This window comes from Eptatretus burgeri, chromosome 18 (genome assembly GCF_056783735.1).
Source record: "Eptatretus burgeri isolate ZD-2024b chromosome 18, Ebu_testis_v1, whole genome shotgun sequence".
NCBI classification, from domain to species: Eukaryota; Metazoa; Chordata; class Myxini; order Myxiniformes; family Myxinidae; genus Eptatretus; species Eptatretus burgeri.
In genome coordinates, this window is record NC_140978.1 from 41,165,560 (window position 1) to 41,185,637 (window position 20,078).

General features: G+C 47.9%; 1 protein-coding gene and 1 long non-coding RNA gene across 4 annotated transcripts in view; one reads left to right on the forward strand and one right to left on the reverse strand.

Annotated features, from left to right (window-relative positions):
- Positions 1-3,499, reverse strand: part of LOC147008976 (uncharacterized) — a 41,356-nt gene extending 37,857 nt beyond the window's left edge. Inside the window, exon 1 of the long non-coding RNA XR_015053266.1 lies at positions 3,176-3,499. This is a non-coding gene — a long non-coding RNA (uncharacterized LOC147008976). The remainder of the gene's footprint in view (positions 1-3,175) is intronic.
- TDO2 (tryptophan 2,3-dioxygenase) overlaps positions 1,377-20,078 on the forward strand; it is a 122,670-nt gene continuing 103,968 nt past the window's right edge. The window contains exons 1-2 of one of the 3 annotated variants that reach the window (XM_085864019.1): positions 1,377-2,218; positions 8,265-11,464. In XM_085864019.1, the coding sequence (XP_085720145.1) occupies positions 2,069-2,218; positions 8,265-10,667 (2,553 nt within the window). In that variant the 5' untranslated portion in view covers positions 1,377-2,068 and the 3' untranslated portion in view covers positions 10,668-11,464. Of the gene's footprint in view, positions 2,219-8,264; positions 11,465-20,078 lie in introns of those variants that run through there. The other 2 variants (XM_085864022.1, XM_085864020.1) reach the window with 2 other exon arrangements.

Consider the following 20,078-nt stretch of genomic DNA (forward strand, 5'->3'; position numbering starts at 1 on the left):
CCACCACACATGATTCTAATTCCTTATAATCGCCTCACATGGAGGGCACAACCTTTCTCCACCCAAATGACAACTGTCAGTGCTCAACAAACCAAACACAGGAGAAAGAGTTAAAAGTTATCCATTTAAACTCACCCTGTATCACCAGTACAATGTAATCAAATCATTGAATTTATATTCCACAGACTGAGATTTAACAATCTGTTTCTTGGATTAATTAAATCGACTGACACTTTTTGAGTGTCCATATACACCTCTAATACAAACTCCAAATTTTGAAAGTAGTCAGCACGAACCGACACATACCATTTTATCCTTTCCTGATCACCACCAGGAATGCAATGGCAAACCACCTTGTTCAATCCTTGCACTGAAGTATAAACTCCAGTAATGTCACCAGTTGCCATGGTTTTGGCACGGCATCCTCACCTGCCGGGACCTACCTACGCGCACACACTTATCTTCATGATCTGCCTGCACATAATGAGTGACCTGCATGCTCTAACATGCGGTGCTCTCCACCACATTTGCACAGCTTTTACAATTTTATATCTTTCCACTCCTTTTGTGCTCACTATCACACAAGGTACCACAATATCAATTTCCAGTCAATTTTAAACATCATCCAACTACAAGCTGTCACAACCAAACCAGCAACCAAACTAGCCAGTAATGCAACCACCCATCCATATCGATATCATAATGGCCCCATTATGCTCAAAGAATTGTCGTTTTTAACATATCCATCACAGTGCACTTTGCGATCAACAGATAAAAATCGAACAATTATTTTCAGCTTCAACCATTTCCCCCCAACAAACGTTAATTCCCTTACAAATTCAGTTTTACAATAAATATATATATATATATATATATATATATATATATATATATATATATATATATATATATATATGTATTTCTTCCAAACCAGTTCCCCCAGTATTTCAAAGACGAGCTGCCCTCAAGTTATTTTCCCCTTATCAGACAAATCTCACACACACCTGACAAGGAGGCAAATTCACAGCAGGGTGTGTTCTTGCCTCCCACCTCACTTTTCATTACAGTTCGCTTCAGTGTACAAGAACAGCTGTTGCTTACATTTCTTTTTAAGATGTAGATCCATTCTTTTGTCCTTTTCTTGAAACCAAACTATAACTATGTATTCTCTTGAAATAGGATGTTATTGTTTCAATAACCTCTCCACTGCATCCAGCTTGATGACCTCACATTCATGCTTTATCTGAAGGTTCAGTCATCCTTGCAACCTACCCTGCATTTCATACACAGAGACCTTGTGTGCCTGCTTCACTCTCGGGCTTTGGGCAGATTTCATTTTAATTCTCTCACGCTTGTATAACCACTGTGTATGTGTTCAACACACACACACACACACACACACACACACACACACACACACACACACACACACACACACACACACACACACACACACACACACACACACACACACACACACACACACACACACACACACACACACACACACACACACACACACACACGTTGTATGCAAATTATTTCAGACGCCTTTCAGAACATTGACTTAATATAAACACCTTATATTAAATCACATTTGCTCCATACGCAATGAATCCCTTTGTTCATTCATTGGACACGCTCTCTCAGCTTCCATCTGAGCTGGTTTATTATCTGCAATTATTTTTCATATCTCCATCTCTTTATCTTGTATGGATTCCTAGACTTAGATATCACATTCACTCCTCTCTCGTTCTCTTCCAAAACCAGTTGACTAGGTTTCGAGTCGTCGTTTTGTCTTTTCCACTAAGATGTTTTAAATTTCCTATGCCAAAGCATTTTGTCTACAGATAAAACTCTCAAATCTTCAGGTTCGGAGACAAGCCTGCCACCTTCCACCCCTCAGGCAAAGTGCACACATTCCTTCACTTCGCAGTGGAGAATCTATTCCCTCCACCCACTTTTCCTTTTGTTTTCAGCGTAGTGATCAAGAGCCTTGCTCTATTTTCAAGAACCATCTGTGGTTCACTTTACATTTCCAAATTGTGTCACATATTAATCTCAATTCATGTTCTTTCAAACGGATGGTATGCTGTTTGAGCTACCACTCCTCCTACCGCTGGAGTTACTTCTCGGACCTGGAAGGCAGAAGCTGTGGCCAGCAGCCCCATGGCTCCCAGGTCCGGACACAGCCTTGGTGTGTTATTCACATATGCAGGTGAGTCACCTGCATTGATTCCCTGGTCTTCTGCCTCTGTACTGCATTTTGCATGGGTGGGGCCCTGTGTTTTCTCAACTTGTGCTTTTAATCTTAACACTTTATTTGCTACTACGCTGTTGTTGTTCGTCTTTTGGCTGCCCCCGTTAGGGGTCGCCACAGCGGATCATCCGTTATGATCCGCATACGGATTTGGCATAGGTTTTACGCCGGATGCCCTTCCTGACGCAACCCTGGTCACCTCTTATGACACAGGGATAAGGATTGTGTTTCACCATGATTCCGGGCTGCCCTACACCCTCTCATAGCGTGGCCCAGTGCAGAGCTCCCGTCCTCAAGCGATCCTCCGAGTAGCTGGATTACAGGCGCACGCCACTACGCCCGGTTTATTTGCTACTACCCCCTGTGTCTCTAATTGATCACATGACCTTGGTCCATATTTTTCATCCAACTTTGGTTTTACAGCTTATTTCCCATTTTTCCCTTGTTCCTTCCTGGAGTATTCTTGGGCCGGTTAGTGTTTTCTGCCCGGCGGGGGGGGGGGGGGGGGTTCTTGGGCTGGGTTGGGTGCTTTTCACACCTTTCAACAGACCCTCACACTTTCCCTGGCAGTTTCCTCACACTTTCCCTCACACTTTCCTCACACTTTCGCCTCCCACTCCCTCAAGCTCCCAACGGGGTGTCCTTCTGGGGTTGGGTCGGGAGTTTTCACACCCTTCCCTTACCCCATCTCCCATTTGGACCCTAGCCCTGGAGGTGTTCTCGGGTTGCCCGCACAATCTCCTAACGGAGTATTCCTGGGTTTCCCTCAATCTCCCAATGGACCCTAACCTTCCTGGGTACCCCTTTTTGATGTGCACGAAACTCCCTCTCCACTTGTTCGTTTAAGACGAGGACAGACCGTGGAGAGCAGCGAACCCATGTCCCTGGTGTGAGAAAGGAGGCAGCTTTTCTTACCTTATCAAGCTGTCCGGATCTTTCCTCCTTTGTCTCACAAGGGAAGCTTGCACCCTCTCCACTCGATCTGGCTCATCCTGCCGACTACGCCAAATGTTGAAATCCAGGTGAACTCCGTACTGATTGAAATCAAGTTCAGTGCACACACCAATCTTAGGTAGAGAAGGGTTTAATACACATCAAAATACATATGTGCATATGGAGAGACAGGCCAGGCACAGTAGTCCAGCCCAGGCTCTGCTCTGAAAAGCTCAGCTTCAGCTCTTGTTTATGTGCAGTTTTACTCTGACCCCTGCATGACTGTTTGCGTGCAAATGTCAAGCAAGATTAATCTTGTTGTTCATCCATTTACTTTTTCAAGCTCCTGTGGTAATTATGTAAGTGAAGGGTCACCCCTGTTCCCAGCTTGTCTTCTCCCAGCGATCGCCACTTGCAGGTTGTTTACCCCTTCGGGCTGGGAGGCCCAGCTAGGTGCCATTCCACAAGCAACCCTTTAGCTGATCTCAACAACAGATTATCTGTTCCAGTTTTCCCTTTGTACAACAGTGGAAAAAAGCTGATGACTTATAAAACACATACAGTGTCCCCACATGTATATCTACATCTATATATGTATGTGTGTATGTATATATATGCCTGGTGTTGGCGCAGTGGTTAGGGCAGCAGCTTGGGATCCAAAAGGTCCTGAGTTTAAGCCCCGTTGGGCCACTGAATTAATACACCAGGGGGTTGACTCAGCCTGTCATCCTTCCGAGGTCGGCGAAGTGAGTACCAGTATGCTGGGCCGGTGTATACCCCGGTTAAAATAGGTATACCATATCCCTGTGTCATAAGAAGCGACCAGGGTTGCGTCAGGAAGGGCATCCGGCGTAAAACATGTGCCAAATCACTATGCGGATGATACGGATGATCGCTGTGGCAACCCCTAACGGGAGCAGCCGAAAGAAGAAAAAGATATATATATATATATATATATATATATATATATATATATATATATATATATATATGTATATATATATCGAAATGTGTATATAAAAGTGTGGAGCTGTTGAACATCTCCCAACATTGAAAAAAACAGCCATTATTGGTGAAAATACTTAAGACGATCGAGAGTAACCTTTAAAAAGTATAAACAGGTGTTGTGTTCATTCTGTTGATTCATCTTTAAAATGGAACATCTGGCAGTGGAATGAGAAGATAATATATATTGTGATAAAGATCTTCCTGTCACATTGACCAACAACAGATCTTGCTAGTGAAAGATTAATGCTGTGCCACTCCAGGAGAGAAACAGTGCTGGGGTGTTGTTACCTCGAAGGAATACGATATCTGAAAAAGGAAATATAAAACTGATGGAAGTTGGGGAAATCATGAAAACAGATGACAGCACAAGGGGAGCAGGAAAAAGTATATATAAAGTAAACAAAACTGCTTGCGAGCCAGAGTTTGACTGAGCTGGTATACTGTAGGTATTCTGTTCTTTTCTACTCTTATGTATACACTTTTTGGTGCGCATTAAAGCTCTTCTCTACGACGATTGGTGTAGTCATTGCTTGATTTAAATCAGCCGTGAAAACGTGATCTCGACAGAAGTATACGTATGAATATCTATATATGTATATCTGTATCTATATATGTATGTATATATATATATATCTATATCTATATATGTATATCTGTATCTATATATATATATATATATATATATATATATATATATATATATATATATATATATATATATATATATATATATATATATATATATATATATATATATATATATATATATATATATATATATACACGAGGTGTGTTCAAAAAGTATCCAACCTTAATTTTTCGTGCGTAAACAAATGAAGCTAGGGATGCGTGGTTTGGTGCACGTATGTAGGCGATCCTAATCCGTATGCATGAATATTTTCCCACCTGCAGAAGTTGTCAGTCGCCGACAGACCGCCGATGAGTGAGGAAGTGTAAGTGAGCGCCGTCGGATTTTCGTTTTTGACAAAATAACGGATAACTGTGGTCTCATCGCCAGTGATCACTGTGTTGAAGAAGTTGGGATCGCTGTTCAGTCTCCAGCATGTCCTGTGCGTTCTCCAAACGGGGTTGCTTCTGCTCGATCGTTAGCAGCTTTGGCAGGAACTTCGCTGAGATTCTCCTTAAGCCCAAATCCTCAGTCACAATGGAATGAACAGATCCAATGCTGACGCCCGCCTCGTCTGCAAGTTCTCTGATCGTGATTCGACGATCCTGCATCAGCAGTGTCTTCACTTGGTCAATGATGATCTCATTTCAGGATGTCGAGGGCCTACCAGAACGTGCTTCACTTTCCACTGATGTGCAACCATCTTTGAAGCAGTTGTACCACTCTTTGATCTGTATGGTGCCCATTGCTTCTTTCCCGAAGGCCTGTTGAATCTTGCGGATCGTTTCCACTTGGGAATCGCCAAGCTTTACACAAAATTTGATGCAGTAGCGTTGTTCAAGTTTTTCTGTCATTTTGTCAAAAATGAAAATCCAACGGCGCTCACTTACACTTCCTCACTCATCGGCGGTCTGTCAGCGACTGACAGCTTCTGCAGGCGGGAAAATATTCACGCATATGGATTAGGATCGCCTACATACGTGCACCAAATCACGCCTCCCGAGCTTCATTTGTTTACGCACGAAAAATTAATGTTGGATACTTTTTGAACACACCTCGTGTATATATGTATATATATATATATATATATATATATATATATATATATATATATATATATATATATATATATATATATATATATATATATATATGTTACGAATTTGGGAATTCGATTGCACACAACATTCAGGTTCCTTTCGTCAGTTATGTCGATAAGTGCTTGTTCCCTAGATAGCTCACCTTCCATTGTTTAATGGGCAGAAATCGATTAAGTGCGCTGTGATTCAATTTAATAGTTCGGGAGCGATCCCAACACAATGGAGACGTCCCTCCCCCTCTTTTGCGAAGAGGAGGAAGAACCCTCCCGTCCTGAATCACGGGACGTAAACAAATCCCTCCCACCCACGGTTGTGTGGGCATGGCGGGATGAGTCACGCCGGGAGTGGGGGAAGGGCGGAGGAGAATAAGGAAGAGATCCTGAGTTGGTTCGGTTGGTTGTTCAGTCGAACTTCGGCTTCTGCTTGGCTTGGGTTCGGGTTGAGGCTTTTAGTAAGCTTTTTGCTTCAGCTTGGCTTTTCAGCAGACCTTTGCGTTCTGCTTGGCTCTGTTCGCTTTTTGGGCTCTGGCTTTTCATCGTCGAAGAGACAGGCTTTGTTCATCGGAAGAGAGTTGAGCTGGTTGCTTGGCTCGGAGTTCTTGGTTTGTGTTGAAAGAGGCTTTGTTCATTGGAAGAGAGTTGAGCTGGTTGCTCGGCTGGCTCTTCTTGGTTCGTGGAGCTTTTGTTCTCCGCTTGGTTCCCGGCTTAGTGCGACTCCTTGGCCTCATCTTGGAGGGGGTTCCTCAGGGAAGCGACGCATCGACGGGAAGGATCGGCGCCTCGTCTGACCACCACGTGTTCGGAAGCGCGAGAGGATTTGCCGGAGCTTGGGAAGGATCGTGGCTCACTGCGATTGGATCCAGTTCGCTCTCGCTGGAGCCCGGGTCCGAACAGCTTGAATACCACACGAGGTGGAGAGGTTCGAAATAGGTTCTGGGTTTCAGCTCATCTGTCCTCCAAGCTGGAGTCTGTTATTAAAGGCATCAGCCACCATTTATTGGGTTGTGTGTGCGTACGTGTGTCCGTGGGCCCGTCTAATAAGTAGGAAACTGTTAAGTGCTTTGTGTGCTGTAAATGATTGTATTGCATTTCGTATAGTCAGTATAGTTCCCCATTATTATTAATAAATACCCCAATTGTTAAATGTTTTCAGCTCGTCGCGTCGATTCTTTCATTTACTGAGCATTTCGTGTGTTGGTAGTTAGAAAGCCATTGGTTTGCCATAAAAGGGGGACATTCGGACCGACGGTTCTCGGCGATTAAGCCGCTCGGAATCGCGCACGGGACAGGCTCGCTTAAGCGGCTTGTTTCGTACGAGTTCCGTCGAGGGTGAAATACCCCGGTAGTTGGATCACGTGGGTATTTAGGTAAATTGAAGTTGGCAATCGACCCGACCGCACGTGTTCTGCCCAGTGCCATATATAAAGAGTCTGGCCAACTATTGCCTCGATCATGCTGCGCTCTGATTGGTCAATACCCGGTCACGTGCGTTGCTGGCGCCATGTTGCAGCCCATCTCAACACGAGTGAATCTTGGAGCGAAATTAGAATAGTTTTCGCCGTCTTTTCACGTTTTCTCGTCAGATTTTGACTTTTTTGATGACACAATGGTGTGTTGTGTGGCATTGGGGTGTGCTGTGCGTCCCGGGTAAGGCGTGAAAATGCACCGCTTTCCCAGGGACCCGGAAAGATGTCGCCGTTGGGCCGTAAATGTGAAAAGGGAGAACTGGACTCCACACGACAATGCCTACCTTTGTGCGGTAAGTAGCAGCGGTTTGCAGTTCCCATCCGACGTCGGATCGGAGTATCTAGGTTAAAGTCAGATTGAATGAATGCCTGTCGGATCGGATCAGATCGGAGCGCTGAAACAGCTCGGAATCCGAAATAATGAGACGTAATCCGATGCCGAAATTTCACTAATGCGTAAGTAGTCAACACCAGATTTTAAATATATCCGATCCGATACATGCCACGAGCCGTAAGTAACTTTCTTACATTGGTTTTATCCATATTAGGTTAGGAAATAGTGTTTACAGTTTTCCCGGAAAATTCAATCCCTTCAACTGACGACAGTCATCAAGTGGAACAAAATGCACTGACAACGTCGCTGGATGACTGCAACTGCTCACTGTTTTTCATTTCTAATCTTTATCTGATGTATATTTCCCCGGGATTCCCGGCGTACGTTTCTCTGGAAATCGTTCCCACATTTTGACCGGGAATCTCAGGAATTTCCCGTCCTGGGGTTCTCGACTGCAAATCGTATTTGGAAACTTTCATTGACTTCGAACTGAGTGTCAACACGTACTTCAATTTTCCGTTTTTTTGTTTTTTCAGAAGCATTTCGACGATGGTCAGTATGAAAACAGGAGGGTTGATGGTTCAAGACCACTCAAGCACATTGCCATCCCGACTGTCTTCCCGCATATTGTGCCTGTCACGAAAAGGAAGCCGAGGAAACGACCCCATGACGAGACGACACCACAGAAGGAGCCCGTCCCAGATCACACATACGCAAAACAAGACATGCCTGTGAATGACGACGACAACCAAGATGTCCAACTCGTTGACCTTGCCTCCGATGCCCCTGTAACGCCGGCTGAAACCGACCAGGGTCCTGACTACGATGCCAAGATCGCAGCAGTGGAGGCGAAAGTGGTCTCTCTCAAGTGGCGGTTACATGAGGCACAGAGACAAACGCAAACAATCCAGGGAGCTCGTCACTCTAAAGGCGAATGTCCAGAAAGTTTTCAACCTCGATCAGATCAACAAGCTGTCTCATCTCAGCACAAGGGGTACTCAGTGATCAGCAGAAACCTAAAGAAGGCTCTGCAACTCCGCTTTGCATGTGGCAGTACCGACCACAAAGTCCTGTTGTCGCAACACCAGCCGCTGCCATCGCTTCGTTCGTTACGACGGAAGACGGAGGTTATTGCGATGGAACCTGGTATTCTTTATAAAGTGTTCGTCTTCCTCCAGCTGAAGGTTGCTACCATGAAGGAACCGGAGCGTGAGTGCTGCCTAACACTGGGTGAAATAACAATTGAAGTGGGATTGCAGTTCGACAGATCATCCAGTAGCTTGTGCGGAAATGTAACTTTGCCAGGACATGGTGGTGCTGCAACTCATGCCCTCATATTCATGCTGGCTGGCATCACCTCCAGATCGAAGCAAACAATTGCCTATCATTTTACGGGCAATTTGGTGAACGGAGCCTACTTCCAGCCACTTGTGACTGAAATCGTACAGCAGCCTCATGTCATTGGGCTCCACGTCAGCGCAGTCACATGTGACATGGGTAGTGCCAATCTAGCAATGTTCAAGAACTTTGGACTGGTTAGTTCGAAGCACGCAGTGACAGTCAATCGAATTCCCCACCCATGCACCGACAGCAGGTTCCTACACTTCATGTACTACATACCGCACCTTATCAAGAATGTCAAGGCGGGTCTGGTGAATGGGAACGAATTCAAGCTCGGTGCTGATATTGTCTCCAGGCATGATCTGCCTTCAAATGTCGTCAGCCTGGGGGCAATCAAGGAACTGGTGATATTTCAGGTCAATGACGATCTGAAACTGATGCCCAATCTCGGCACGGAAATGGTGTCGAGCACCGCCCATTTCGACAAAATGAAAGTGGGAAAGGCATTGAATTTTTTCAGTAAGTCGGTCAGTGCTGGGCTGCACTACCTGGTGGAAAACGAAGGTTTTGACAACGCGTTGCTAACGACTGCCTGGTTTTTGGACTTTATGAACACCTGGTTCGACCTGAAGTTCAGCCGTCACCCCGCCACCGCGCTCAGTAAAGCGAATACGTGTGCTTACGAGAAGGCGATCCGGCACCTTGAAGAGACGCTGATGGTATTCGGAGGGATAGAATGTGGCAAATCGTGGAAGCCGTGGCAATCCGGCGTCATATTATCGACCTCGTCTGTGCTCGACATTCAGAGAGAACTGCTGGCCAGGGGACACCACTTTGTTCTTACATCCAGACTCACACAGGATTGCCTCAATAACCTGTTTGGGTGCATCCGATTCAAGAATCCTGTAACAAACGCGCTGGAATTCCGACAGGCTCTGAAGCTCATAACGGTGGCGCAATTTCTGAAGTGTCCCGCGTCCGGTAATTATCTCGAGGATGACCGGTCATTTTTAGCGGATTTCCTCGACACTCTGAAAGAGAAACCGGCGACACCAGACGAATATGACGAGGACACATTCAGCTATTTGATTGGAGAGCTGCCTCCTGATCCTCTGAGCAAAGCCCAAGAGAGCAGCTTGTATTACCTGGCTGGGTACTGTATTTCCTCCGTCTCCAAATCCTGGACACATTGCACCACTTGCCTGGAAGCCGCGGAGGACCGCCGGAAGTCTCTTTCGCAGGGCAGTCGTAAGGCGATAACAATACTGAAGGAGTACAAAGAAGGCGCTTTGACTCATGGCAGTGACGAGGCTTTCAAGCTGTTCAGAGGAGAGAAGCAGTTCAGGATGGTGCAGGACCAGTTGAATGGGCATAACCTGGTTGAAAAACTTGTCCGTCGTCTGTCAGCTTTCTCAGTTGATATTCCCAACTGCCACGATCTGAAAACGAAGCTACTGACGAAGTTTTTCACTGTGCGTCTGCACATCTATTCCAAAGTGCAAAATTCGATCCGTGTCAGCCAGGCAAAAGTTGGTACTGCCAGTCAACTTGGCAGCCAGAGTGCGGCAATGAGAGCGTGTGTGAAAAAAATGAAGTAGAACTGAGCTTGGTGTCAGTTGTTCGTATAAACCCCTTCAGGACGGGAGGTGGCCATAACCACCTGGAGGTTATAGCCGCCTTCCGTCCTGAAGGGGTTAAGTCGTATGGAGAAGAACCGAAGATGGTTTTGACTTTTAACACCTTCTGGACGGGTGACGGCTATAACCGCTATTGTTATAGCGGTTATAGCCGTCTCCCGTCCTGGCCATCTATAGCAGTCTACCGTACTTTTTCGTTTTGGCGTTTTATGAATCTGGTACTCTGTAATTCTGGGTCATGTTTCTTTTAATTCATCCTGAGGAGCTCTCCGAACCATGGTTGGCTTTGCTGAACTGGTAAATTTTGCGCTCAATTTCTAGCCTCTGTGGTTCGTGCGATACACAGGTTTCCATAAATTCAGGCAAGAAATCTTGTACAGTCAAGAAATAGATTAGTTCGTCCTCAGTATGCGACTTGCGGTATTATGCCACCTCAGTTATTTTTGGGTGGGTTTATCAGCATCCAGAATACACCATCTTGTAGAGAGACTCATTTTCGATCAAAGCTGAAAATTTGAAGTCGAAACTCCCATTTCTTTTTGTGTGAGAAGGAAAATGCCCGTTCATATCGCACCGCGCGTATGCTCCCGCATAGCCAGCATCATGCTGGCTGGGATGCAATATGGTGCCTGCCTAGCCAGTTGGCCAGACTCTCTTTATATACGGCACTGGGTCTGCCCATTGGCGTATTTTGGTTCTTGCACGAGGACCCATCGGCTTCGGAGTTATTCGGGCGGCGATCTATATTCCGGGCGATCGGTCGGGCCGACTCGACTTGCGGCTCTGTCAGAGCGGTCGGTTCGCGGCCGACTCCCGGCACCGTAACAATATATAAATATATATATATATATATATATATGTATATCAATATCTATATATGTATATATATATATATATACATGTATATATATATATATATACATGTATATCTATATCTATATGTGTGTGCATATATATATATATATATATATATATATATATATATATATGTATATGTATGTATATCGATATCTATATCGTGTTATGGCTGTGGAAATTCGCAGAGCACCATATAGGTCCTTAGATCAGTTATGCCGATAAGTCCGTGTTCAGATAGATTTCCCCACCGTTGTCTAAAGGGATTTATTCGTGTCCCCCGGGCTGTGATCTTTGAGTTAGCCATTTTTCTTTTGCTATCGATATTTTGGACCAACCGCTTCACAACCACCACCTCCACCACCAACATCGCTATCATCAACCGCTTCCCAACAACCACCGCCACCACCACCTCCACCACTGCATTCACATAACCACCTTAACCACAAGCGCCCAACCACACCACCCTCACGACCACCACACAACGCCAACCACGCCACCATTACAACAACCACGATCACCTCAATCACCAACCACGATCGCCTCAACCACGCCACCTCAACCACCACTGCGTTTTCTACCTCGGCACACGGTTGCCAGAGGCCTGGCCTTCGTCGAGGGAAAGCAGGCGGCCCCCGTTCCCCCCTCCCCCGAACGAATGGCGTCTCCACGGTGGATTTCACCCTGCGAAGGACAAAGACAACTACTGCGGAGGCGCGCGTCCCTAATTTGGCGGGAAAACGCTTCCTTCTGGAAGTTTCCCGCGTGTTCTGGGAGGAAGGGTGGGAGTTGAGAAGGGGTGGGGCATGGGTATAAAGCGGCGGAACGCGAGCGCTGAGAAGAAGAGTGGGAGAGTCGTCAAGTAGTCGGAGTGGTTGTGGCTGTTCGTGGCTGGGTCGTGGTTGTGGGGGTGAGCTCTGTTGCTCTGGATCGCGCGTGCTTGGAGGAGCTTGGTCTTGTTCAGTCTCTTGGCATTGCGCGCGCTGGCTGGATAGCGCTGGCTGGGAGCGTTTGTGAGGAGCGTTTGTGAGGATCCTCTCTGGATCGCAGACACTCAGGCTGGGTCGGTGGTCGTGACGGAGTCACTTTGGATCGTGTGTGGGGTCCGATCGTGGAGGACACGAGCTCGGGGATCCACCACACGGTCACGTTTTACTTTTATTTCTTTTCGGGGTTTTGTGTGTGTGTGTGTGTGTGTGTGTGTGTGTGTGTGTGTGTGTGTGTGTGTGTGTGTGTGTGTGTGTGTGTGCGTGTGTTTGTGGCGCCAGTCCGTCAAGTAAAACCTGTTTAAGTGCATGTATAAATAGTAATTGTAGAGATCGGCTGCAGGCTTCTTTTTTTACTCGAATCTTCTCCCCTTTCCTCCTTCCACCATCCTCCCCATCAATTGCATTGCTTTCATTTATTGAAAGAAATGTGTTTGTTTAAATGTCACCCGTTCGTTGTGTCCTCTTTCCCCAATTGAACTGCTATCTTGCCCTCGGAATATAGTTGGTTTTTAAGTAGCCGGTAAAGCGATCGGGTCCAACGGGAGTCGCGATAACACCCCGCTCGGTTATCCCAAAACGGAGCGAGCTGCATTAAGCGGTTCGTGTCCCAGCGGCCCCGTTGAGGTACAATCTCTCGGTAATCTACCTGCGCGATTAATTAGGTATATGGACAATTCGGCGATTGACCCTGTAGCGCGGGTAGAGTGCAGACAAGGTTGTGGTGTGGTTAAGAACACACCTGTGGCTGGTTTTCGGCGTTGCTCCGGAAAGCCACGACTGGATTGTCCGTCCGCTGGGCGTATGGCCGAGATTCGACTAAACGCGGCTGTTCGCACGCTTGCAGGCGAGAATCTACAACAATATGTATCTATATAGATGTATATGTATATATATATATATATATATATGTATGTATATCTATATCTATATATGTATATATGTATATCTATATATTGTTACGAATTTGGAATTCAATTGCACACAACATACAGGTTCCCTTAGTCAGCTATGTGGATAAGTGCATGTTCCCTAGATAGCTCACCTTCCATTGTTTAAATGTTTTGAAATCGATTAGATGCGCTGTGGATCGATTTAATAGTTCGGGAGCAAACAATGGAGACGTCCCTCCCCTTCTTCTGCGAAGAGTAAGAAGAACCCTGTTGACGTCAACAACTCCCTCCCACCTGTGGTTGAGCGGGGGGTGGGTCACGAGGGCATGAGTTAGGCCGGGTGCGGGGGAGGGGGTGCAAAGGATAAAGAGGACATCTTTTCTTTGTTCAAAAAGAGTCCCAAAAGAGTTCGTGGGAGTCCCGTGGTAGGGCTGAGTTCGTGAAGAGTCCCGTTCTGAGTCCCGTGTGCAGAGTTCTTGTGCTGAGTCCCGTGGGAGGAGTAAGCTTTTTGCTTCGGAGAGAGCAGTCGTTCAGCAGCTGTCAGGTCCTGCTTGGCTTGCTTGGCTTGAGGCCTTCGGAAGCTTTTTGCTTCGGCTGGCTCAGTGAGCTTCGGCTGCTGCTTTGTTTTGGAAGGAACTTGAGCCGGTTGTTCGGCTCGAGCTGCGAGTGGAGGCTTCTTCCTCTTCTTCCTCTTCCTCTTGGTTCGTGGAGCTTGTCGTTCTCCATTTTGTTTCCCGGCTTGGTGTGACGCGTCGGATCTTCTTGGAGGTGGTTCCTCGGGGGAAGCGACGCATCGACAGGAAGGATCGGCGCCTCATCTCACCGGCACGTGTTGAGAAGCGCGGGAGGATTCGCGGGAGCTCGGGAAGGAACGCGGCTCACAGGGATTTGGATCCAGCTCGCTCTCGCTGGAGTCCGGGTCCGGACAAGTTGAAGACCACACGAGGTGGAAAGGTTCGAGTCAAGCTCTGAGTTTCAGCTCACCTGTCCTCCAAGCTGGACCTCGTGATTAAAGGCCTCAGCCACCGTTTCGTGTGTGTGTGTGTGTGTGTGTGTGTGTGTGTGTGTGTGTGTGTGTGTGTGTGTGTGTGTGTGTGTGTGCGCGCGCGCGCGTACGTGTGTCCGTGGGCCCGTCTAATTAGTAGGAACTGCTGTTGAGTGTAAATGACTGTACATAATAAGTAGACGGTTGTAGTTCTTTTGTCGTGCTTTTGTTGCTTGTATAATTGCATACATGTTTTGCCTTATTTAATTGCATACGTGTTTCATTATAATAAATGTCCTTGTGTGAATGTAAACCTGCTCGTTGCGTCCATTCCATCATTGACTGAACATTTCGTGTGTTGGGAGTAAGAAAGCCGTTGGTTTGCCGTAATAGGGGGACATTTGGACCGACGGTTCTCGGCGATTACACCGCTCGGAATCGCGCATGGACAAGCTCGCCTCGGCGGTTTGTTCCGTACGAGATCCGTTCAGGGTGGAATACCCCGGTAGTTGGATCACGTGGGTATTTAGGTACATTGAAGATTGGCAATCGACCCTACCCCACGTGATCTGCCGATTGGCGTATTTCGGTTCTTGTACAAGGACCCGTCGCTCGGAGTTATCCGGGCGGCGATCTATATTCTGGGCGATCGGTCGGGCCGACTCGACTTGCGGCGGTGGAGGTGACTGAGACAGTGACGGTGACAGAGAGGGAAAAATTAAATTGGGAGACCAAGACGTGGAGGGCGAGACACGTAGAGACAAGGGAAATAATAAAGAAGACAACGGAAATAAAAAGAGACACGGGAGATAGAGGGTGAATTAAATGAAACTAAAGAGGAACACACACACACACACACACACACACACACACACACACACACACACACACACACACACACACACACACACACACACACACACACACACACACACACACACACACACACACACGGAGTTAGCGAGGGACAATCAGGGGGAGCTTGGGGAATGCGCCGTGACCTGGTGCGAGCAGAAGGATAGCCTCCTTCAGGAACGAAGGGAGGAAATATGCTCCCTTGAAGCAGATCGCGACGAGGTGAGTTGGGTCGTGCCAAACGAGGTAGAGCGGGCGAGTGCTGTGAAAGGGTACACGCGGTGCTTGGGGGGTATGGAGACCCGGGGAGCGCTTGTGGTGGCGCGAATCCCCCGCGCGATTGTCCCGGTGTGTGTGTGGTTACGAGTGTGGCGAAATGCGTGTTGAAACGCGCGCATAGCGTGAGTGAAATGGCGTGCTTGAGTAAGATGGCGTGTGTGGAAATGGACAGACGGGTCCAGACAACAGACAATGGCCGTGTAGCGGCCGTAGCTATTTTGAGAACCGCGCCGGGTTCACGTGACGTCGTGTGCGGGGCCCGTTTGGCAGATAGCGAACGGTCCTTGCGCGTGCGTTTTCGTGGAGGGATTCCAGTGCGGAAACGTCCCGCGCATCGAAAAGACCGTCGCGAGGACGGTTAAAATGGCGATGAGTGTTAGGTGGATTTGGAACCCGCGGGTCCCCACGTTGACACGTGTTCGGGGCATTTCGTGCTGCATACTGCGTGTTCTGTTCGCGGAACACGCGGAGCGGGGGTCCGGGACGTTACGCGAGCGCCAGCTGCAGGCTCGGTGCGCGTGTGATGTCATCGGCGGGAATCTCGCGGCAGGAATGCCGGGCAAACAGCGCACGTCCTGCGTGGGGAATTCCCCGCGAGCGAGCGCTATTCGGAATTGGCGGAGTGACGTCATTACCGCACGAATCGGCCCTTGGAAGGGACGTCGGTATCTCCCGTAAGGACGAACGGGCGTGCCGTAAACCACCGCCATGGAGGTGCAGAGAAGGGGGAAAAGCCTCGCTTCCAGTACACGAGCCCAGGCAGGGGTGGGAAACCCCCTTGCTTCGGGCACAGGAAGACAACTGGTAAGGGGGAGGGGTTAGTGATAGTTAGACCGGCTTCATGGGGACGTGAGTTGTTCCTCATGGAGCCCGTGGAATGGATTAGTTTCCATACGATTAGTTTGAGGGATTTTAGGATAGATTTAGAAATGGGAAAATGATTTTTGAAGACAGTGACAGACTGGAAATGTGTAGAGGGGACGTAGCTTAGCTACGCAGATTAAATGGAAGGTGCTATATTGTCAGGGATGACTGGGAGCACGAGGTAGCTATGGCATTTAGTAAGAAGAATGGCAGTGTTCAGTGATATGAGTGATTAAATGCAGTGGAAAATGTACTTGATGAATGAGTGAGGGCCAGCGAGCCTGTGTGAATGGGGTGAATGTGGTATGCATGGTGTGATGAGTGATTGGGGGGAGGAGTGATTCCTACCCAAGGGATCCTGGGGTCAGTGTAAAGTTAGTTAGTGGGTTAGCTAAATTTACAAAATGGAGGTCGTTTTGCTGTTGGTGCGTGTGTAGGCCCGAAACCCATTTGGAGGGGTGCAGGAGTTCTATTGAGGGGCTGAGAGTGTGGTTGCGAATGGTGAGTATTGCTTAGTGGGCACCCCGGGCACCGGACTAATTGGCCGCGGTAGGCCAAGGGCCCAAGAGGGGCCGGGATAGCGTAGTGGGCACGGTTGGCCCGCATTAAGCGGGGCCCATAGCGCCAATGACCATGTAGGCAGTGTCGTGGGTACGGGCACCTGGGGAAAGGGGCCCGTGGCGCCAGCCTGCCATGTGAGCATCGAGGGGGTGTAGCCAGGGAGGGCACTCCCCAGATTTTAGGGAGCTGGTAGGCTCGGAGATAGTCTCAGGGCCCGGGGGTGCCATGGTTGGAGAATCGGCAGAGGGTAGTATCTGCCGGTGGAGCCATGCTGCCCAGCCACAAAATTGTGCGAGGGCACGAGTGTAAGGAGAGACAGGAGAGGGAGAAGGGGACGAAGAATCCTCACGATCACTGGATAAGTAACCTTCCTGGATAAGCGAGCTTCCTGGATAAGCGACCTTCCTGGATAAGCGACCTTCCTGTCTAGGAGACCTTCCTGGATAAGCGACCTTCCTGGATAAGCGACCTTCCTGTCTAGGAGACCTTCCTGGATAAGCGACCTTCCTGGATAAGCGACCTTCCTGGATAAGAGACCCTCCCGGATGAGACACGAGAGAAAGAAAGAAAGGAAAGGAGAAGAAAGGAGCAGAGGATCCTCGGAGGGACCTCTCGTCTCCATCTGGTCTTGAAGTCTGACTTCTCGTCGTCTTTGACTTCTGGTCTTGGAGCTTGTCATCGTGGTCGTCGTTCTCTTCCTCCTTCTCCTCCGCATGATCGAGGGCTTAAGAGGAACAATAAAATTTTGAGGGCTGGGCCCAAATTTATAATGGACACCAACACAGGCGACGGGAATCATGGTTTTTAGAACCTATAGTTTAAGTGTCAGGCGTTTTTGGAAAACCCCGGGGTAGTTTAAGTTGTAATAAATGTTAGGGTAGATAGGGAAGTGAAACCCTCCACACCATTCATCCCTTCGCTCTCGGTAGGCCACTCGACCCACCTTGGGTTAGATCGCTGAAATCTGAGGAGGCCATTCTGAGGTTTAATTGTGCCTCGAGACAGGACGCGAGCTCTCCCTTTTTCCCCTCCAGGAAAGGAACGTAGGGGTTGGGAGTAGGCTAGGTGACATGGTAGGTTAGCCGGACAGGGACAATAAAGGGGGGTTCGGGAGACGAAATTATAAATAGAGTAAATAAATAAGATGGGGCTGAATTTGGATTTTTGCAAACTAAGGGAGTGGGTATGGACCGAGACAGGCAAAGGCGATAGGTTGGGAGGGAGACAGTAGGGTAGGTCCAAGCCCGCCTTCATAGCGGCCGGCACCACCGCACTCCCTCCACAAACCTCCATAACGAGACAAGAGGCTGGCCAGCTTCGTATGCCGGCCTGTTTGTGCTACAGCGGCCTGTTCCGGCCTTGCTCCGCCATGCCTTGTCTGCCTGCCTCTGCCTTAACCCCATGCCTGCTAGCCCTTGTGTCTTGCATTTGCCCTGTATGCCATCCATCACCATGTGTGCCAGGATCATCCGTCTTTCAAAAACTGCCCTGCAGGCAGCTACATCATGGGGACTGCATTGAGCAGCCCATGCACCATGTTTTGCTTGCATCCATGTCCATCCAGTTCATGGCAGGGAGGAGCCTGGGACTGCATTTGGCAGCCGGCTACCTCCCTGTACTTGTGTTTCTGCATTATCCCATCCAGTTCAATTCAAGGGGGGCCTGGGACTGCATTGGGCAGCCGGCTACCTTCTTGTCCCTGCATGGGGAGCCAGAGACTGCATTTGGGCAACCTGGCTACCCTCTTCAAATGGCCTGTGGGATGGCATATGGCATGCCGGGTTGGGGTGAGTTGCCTCCAGCAGCTGAAGACATGAAAAAGGTTCTGTGACAGACAACGGGGCCTTTTGAACAGGCCCCGAAGACATCTGACCTTCAGCTGCGGGAGCGCTCACCCTCACACACTATGACTAACATTTGCCATGCCCTTTTTCCCACAGAGTCCTTCAGTCCTGGGCCATGGTTTAGTGTAAAATTATAAGGTTAAGGATAAGTAAAATTGTAAATGAGTTTTGCTCCCCCTGCATGTTTGTCGTAGCATCGGCAATTTTAGTTAAGTCATCTGTACGAGTGAGTTTGTTTAGTTAGTTACACAGCCCATATGTTATTTACTTTTGGGACACGGATACACCAAATGTCACACTCAGGGATCCAAAGGTAAGATGTACTCGGGGAGAACTTACACATGAAGGCACACAAAAATTTGACGACTCGGGACGAGTCTATAAAAAGGGGAGGGGGTAGTGTTACAGTTGTGGAAATTCACAGAACACCAGTCAGGTTCCCCAGAGGTCAGTTATTTCGTTAAGTGTGTGTTCTAGGTTAGATTTCCACACCGATGTATAAAGGGAATTATTCGTGTGCCGGGATGTGCATCTTTGAGTTCGCCGTTATTCTTTCTCTATGTTTTTTTTTAACAACAACAATAACAACAACAACGACAACCCACATCCGTGTGAAGCTGGTGATTTCAACCACGTCCGCGTGAAGCCGGTGATTTCAACCACGTCCGTGTGCAAGCATGACTTGCACAACGGATCAGAAAGGTCTTACCCTCTGGAGAAGCTGGCCAATCGGAAGTGAAAGGGGCGGATCCAGCCTGGATGAAGGTTCAAAGGTGAAAAGGGGGAGGGCGCTGATTCAGTGTCGGCCCCATGGGGGGGGAATTAGGGGGGGGGCAATGCCCCCCCAGTCCATATTGGACAAGGGTATACCCTACCCCACCATTATTAACCTCCGCCATCGAAGATGGACGGTTCACCCCTGTCTGTTTGTTTGTTTGTTTGTGAACAGTATTACGGAAAAACTCCTGGACGGGTTTCGACGAAACTTGGTGGGGGTGGGATTAGGTATGGTCCAAGGATCATGCCATTAGATTTTGGACTTGGTCTAAAGTCCAATATGGCCGCTATGGCGGCCATTTTGAAAAAATATTTGAATTTTTTGTTTTTGCATTTCTTCATGTTTTAAGTGATTCCCAACCAAAAAAAAAATTTGTTAGAGAGAAAAAAAAAAAAAAGAATTTGCAACTTTTTTCAAAAAAATTTAGATTTTATTTGAAAAATATTTGAATTTTGTATTTTTTTGCATTTCT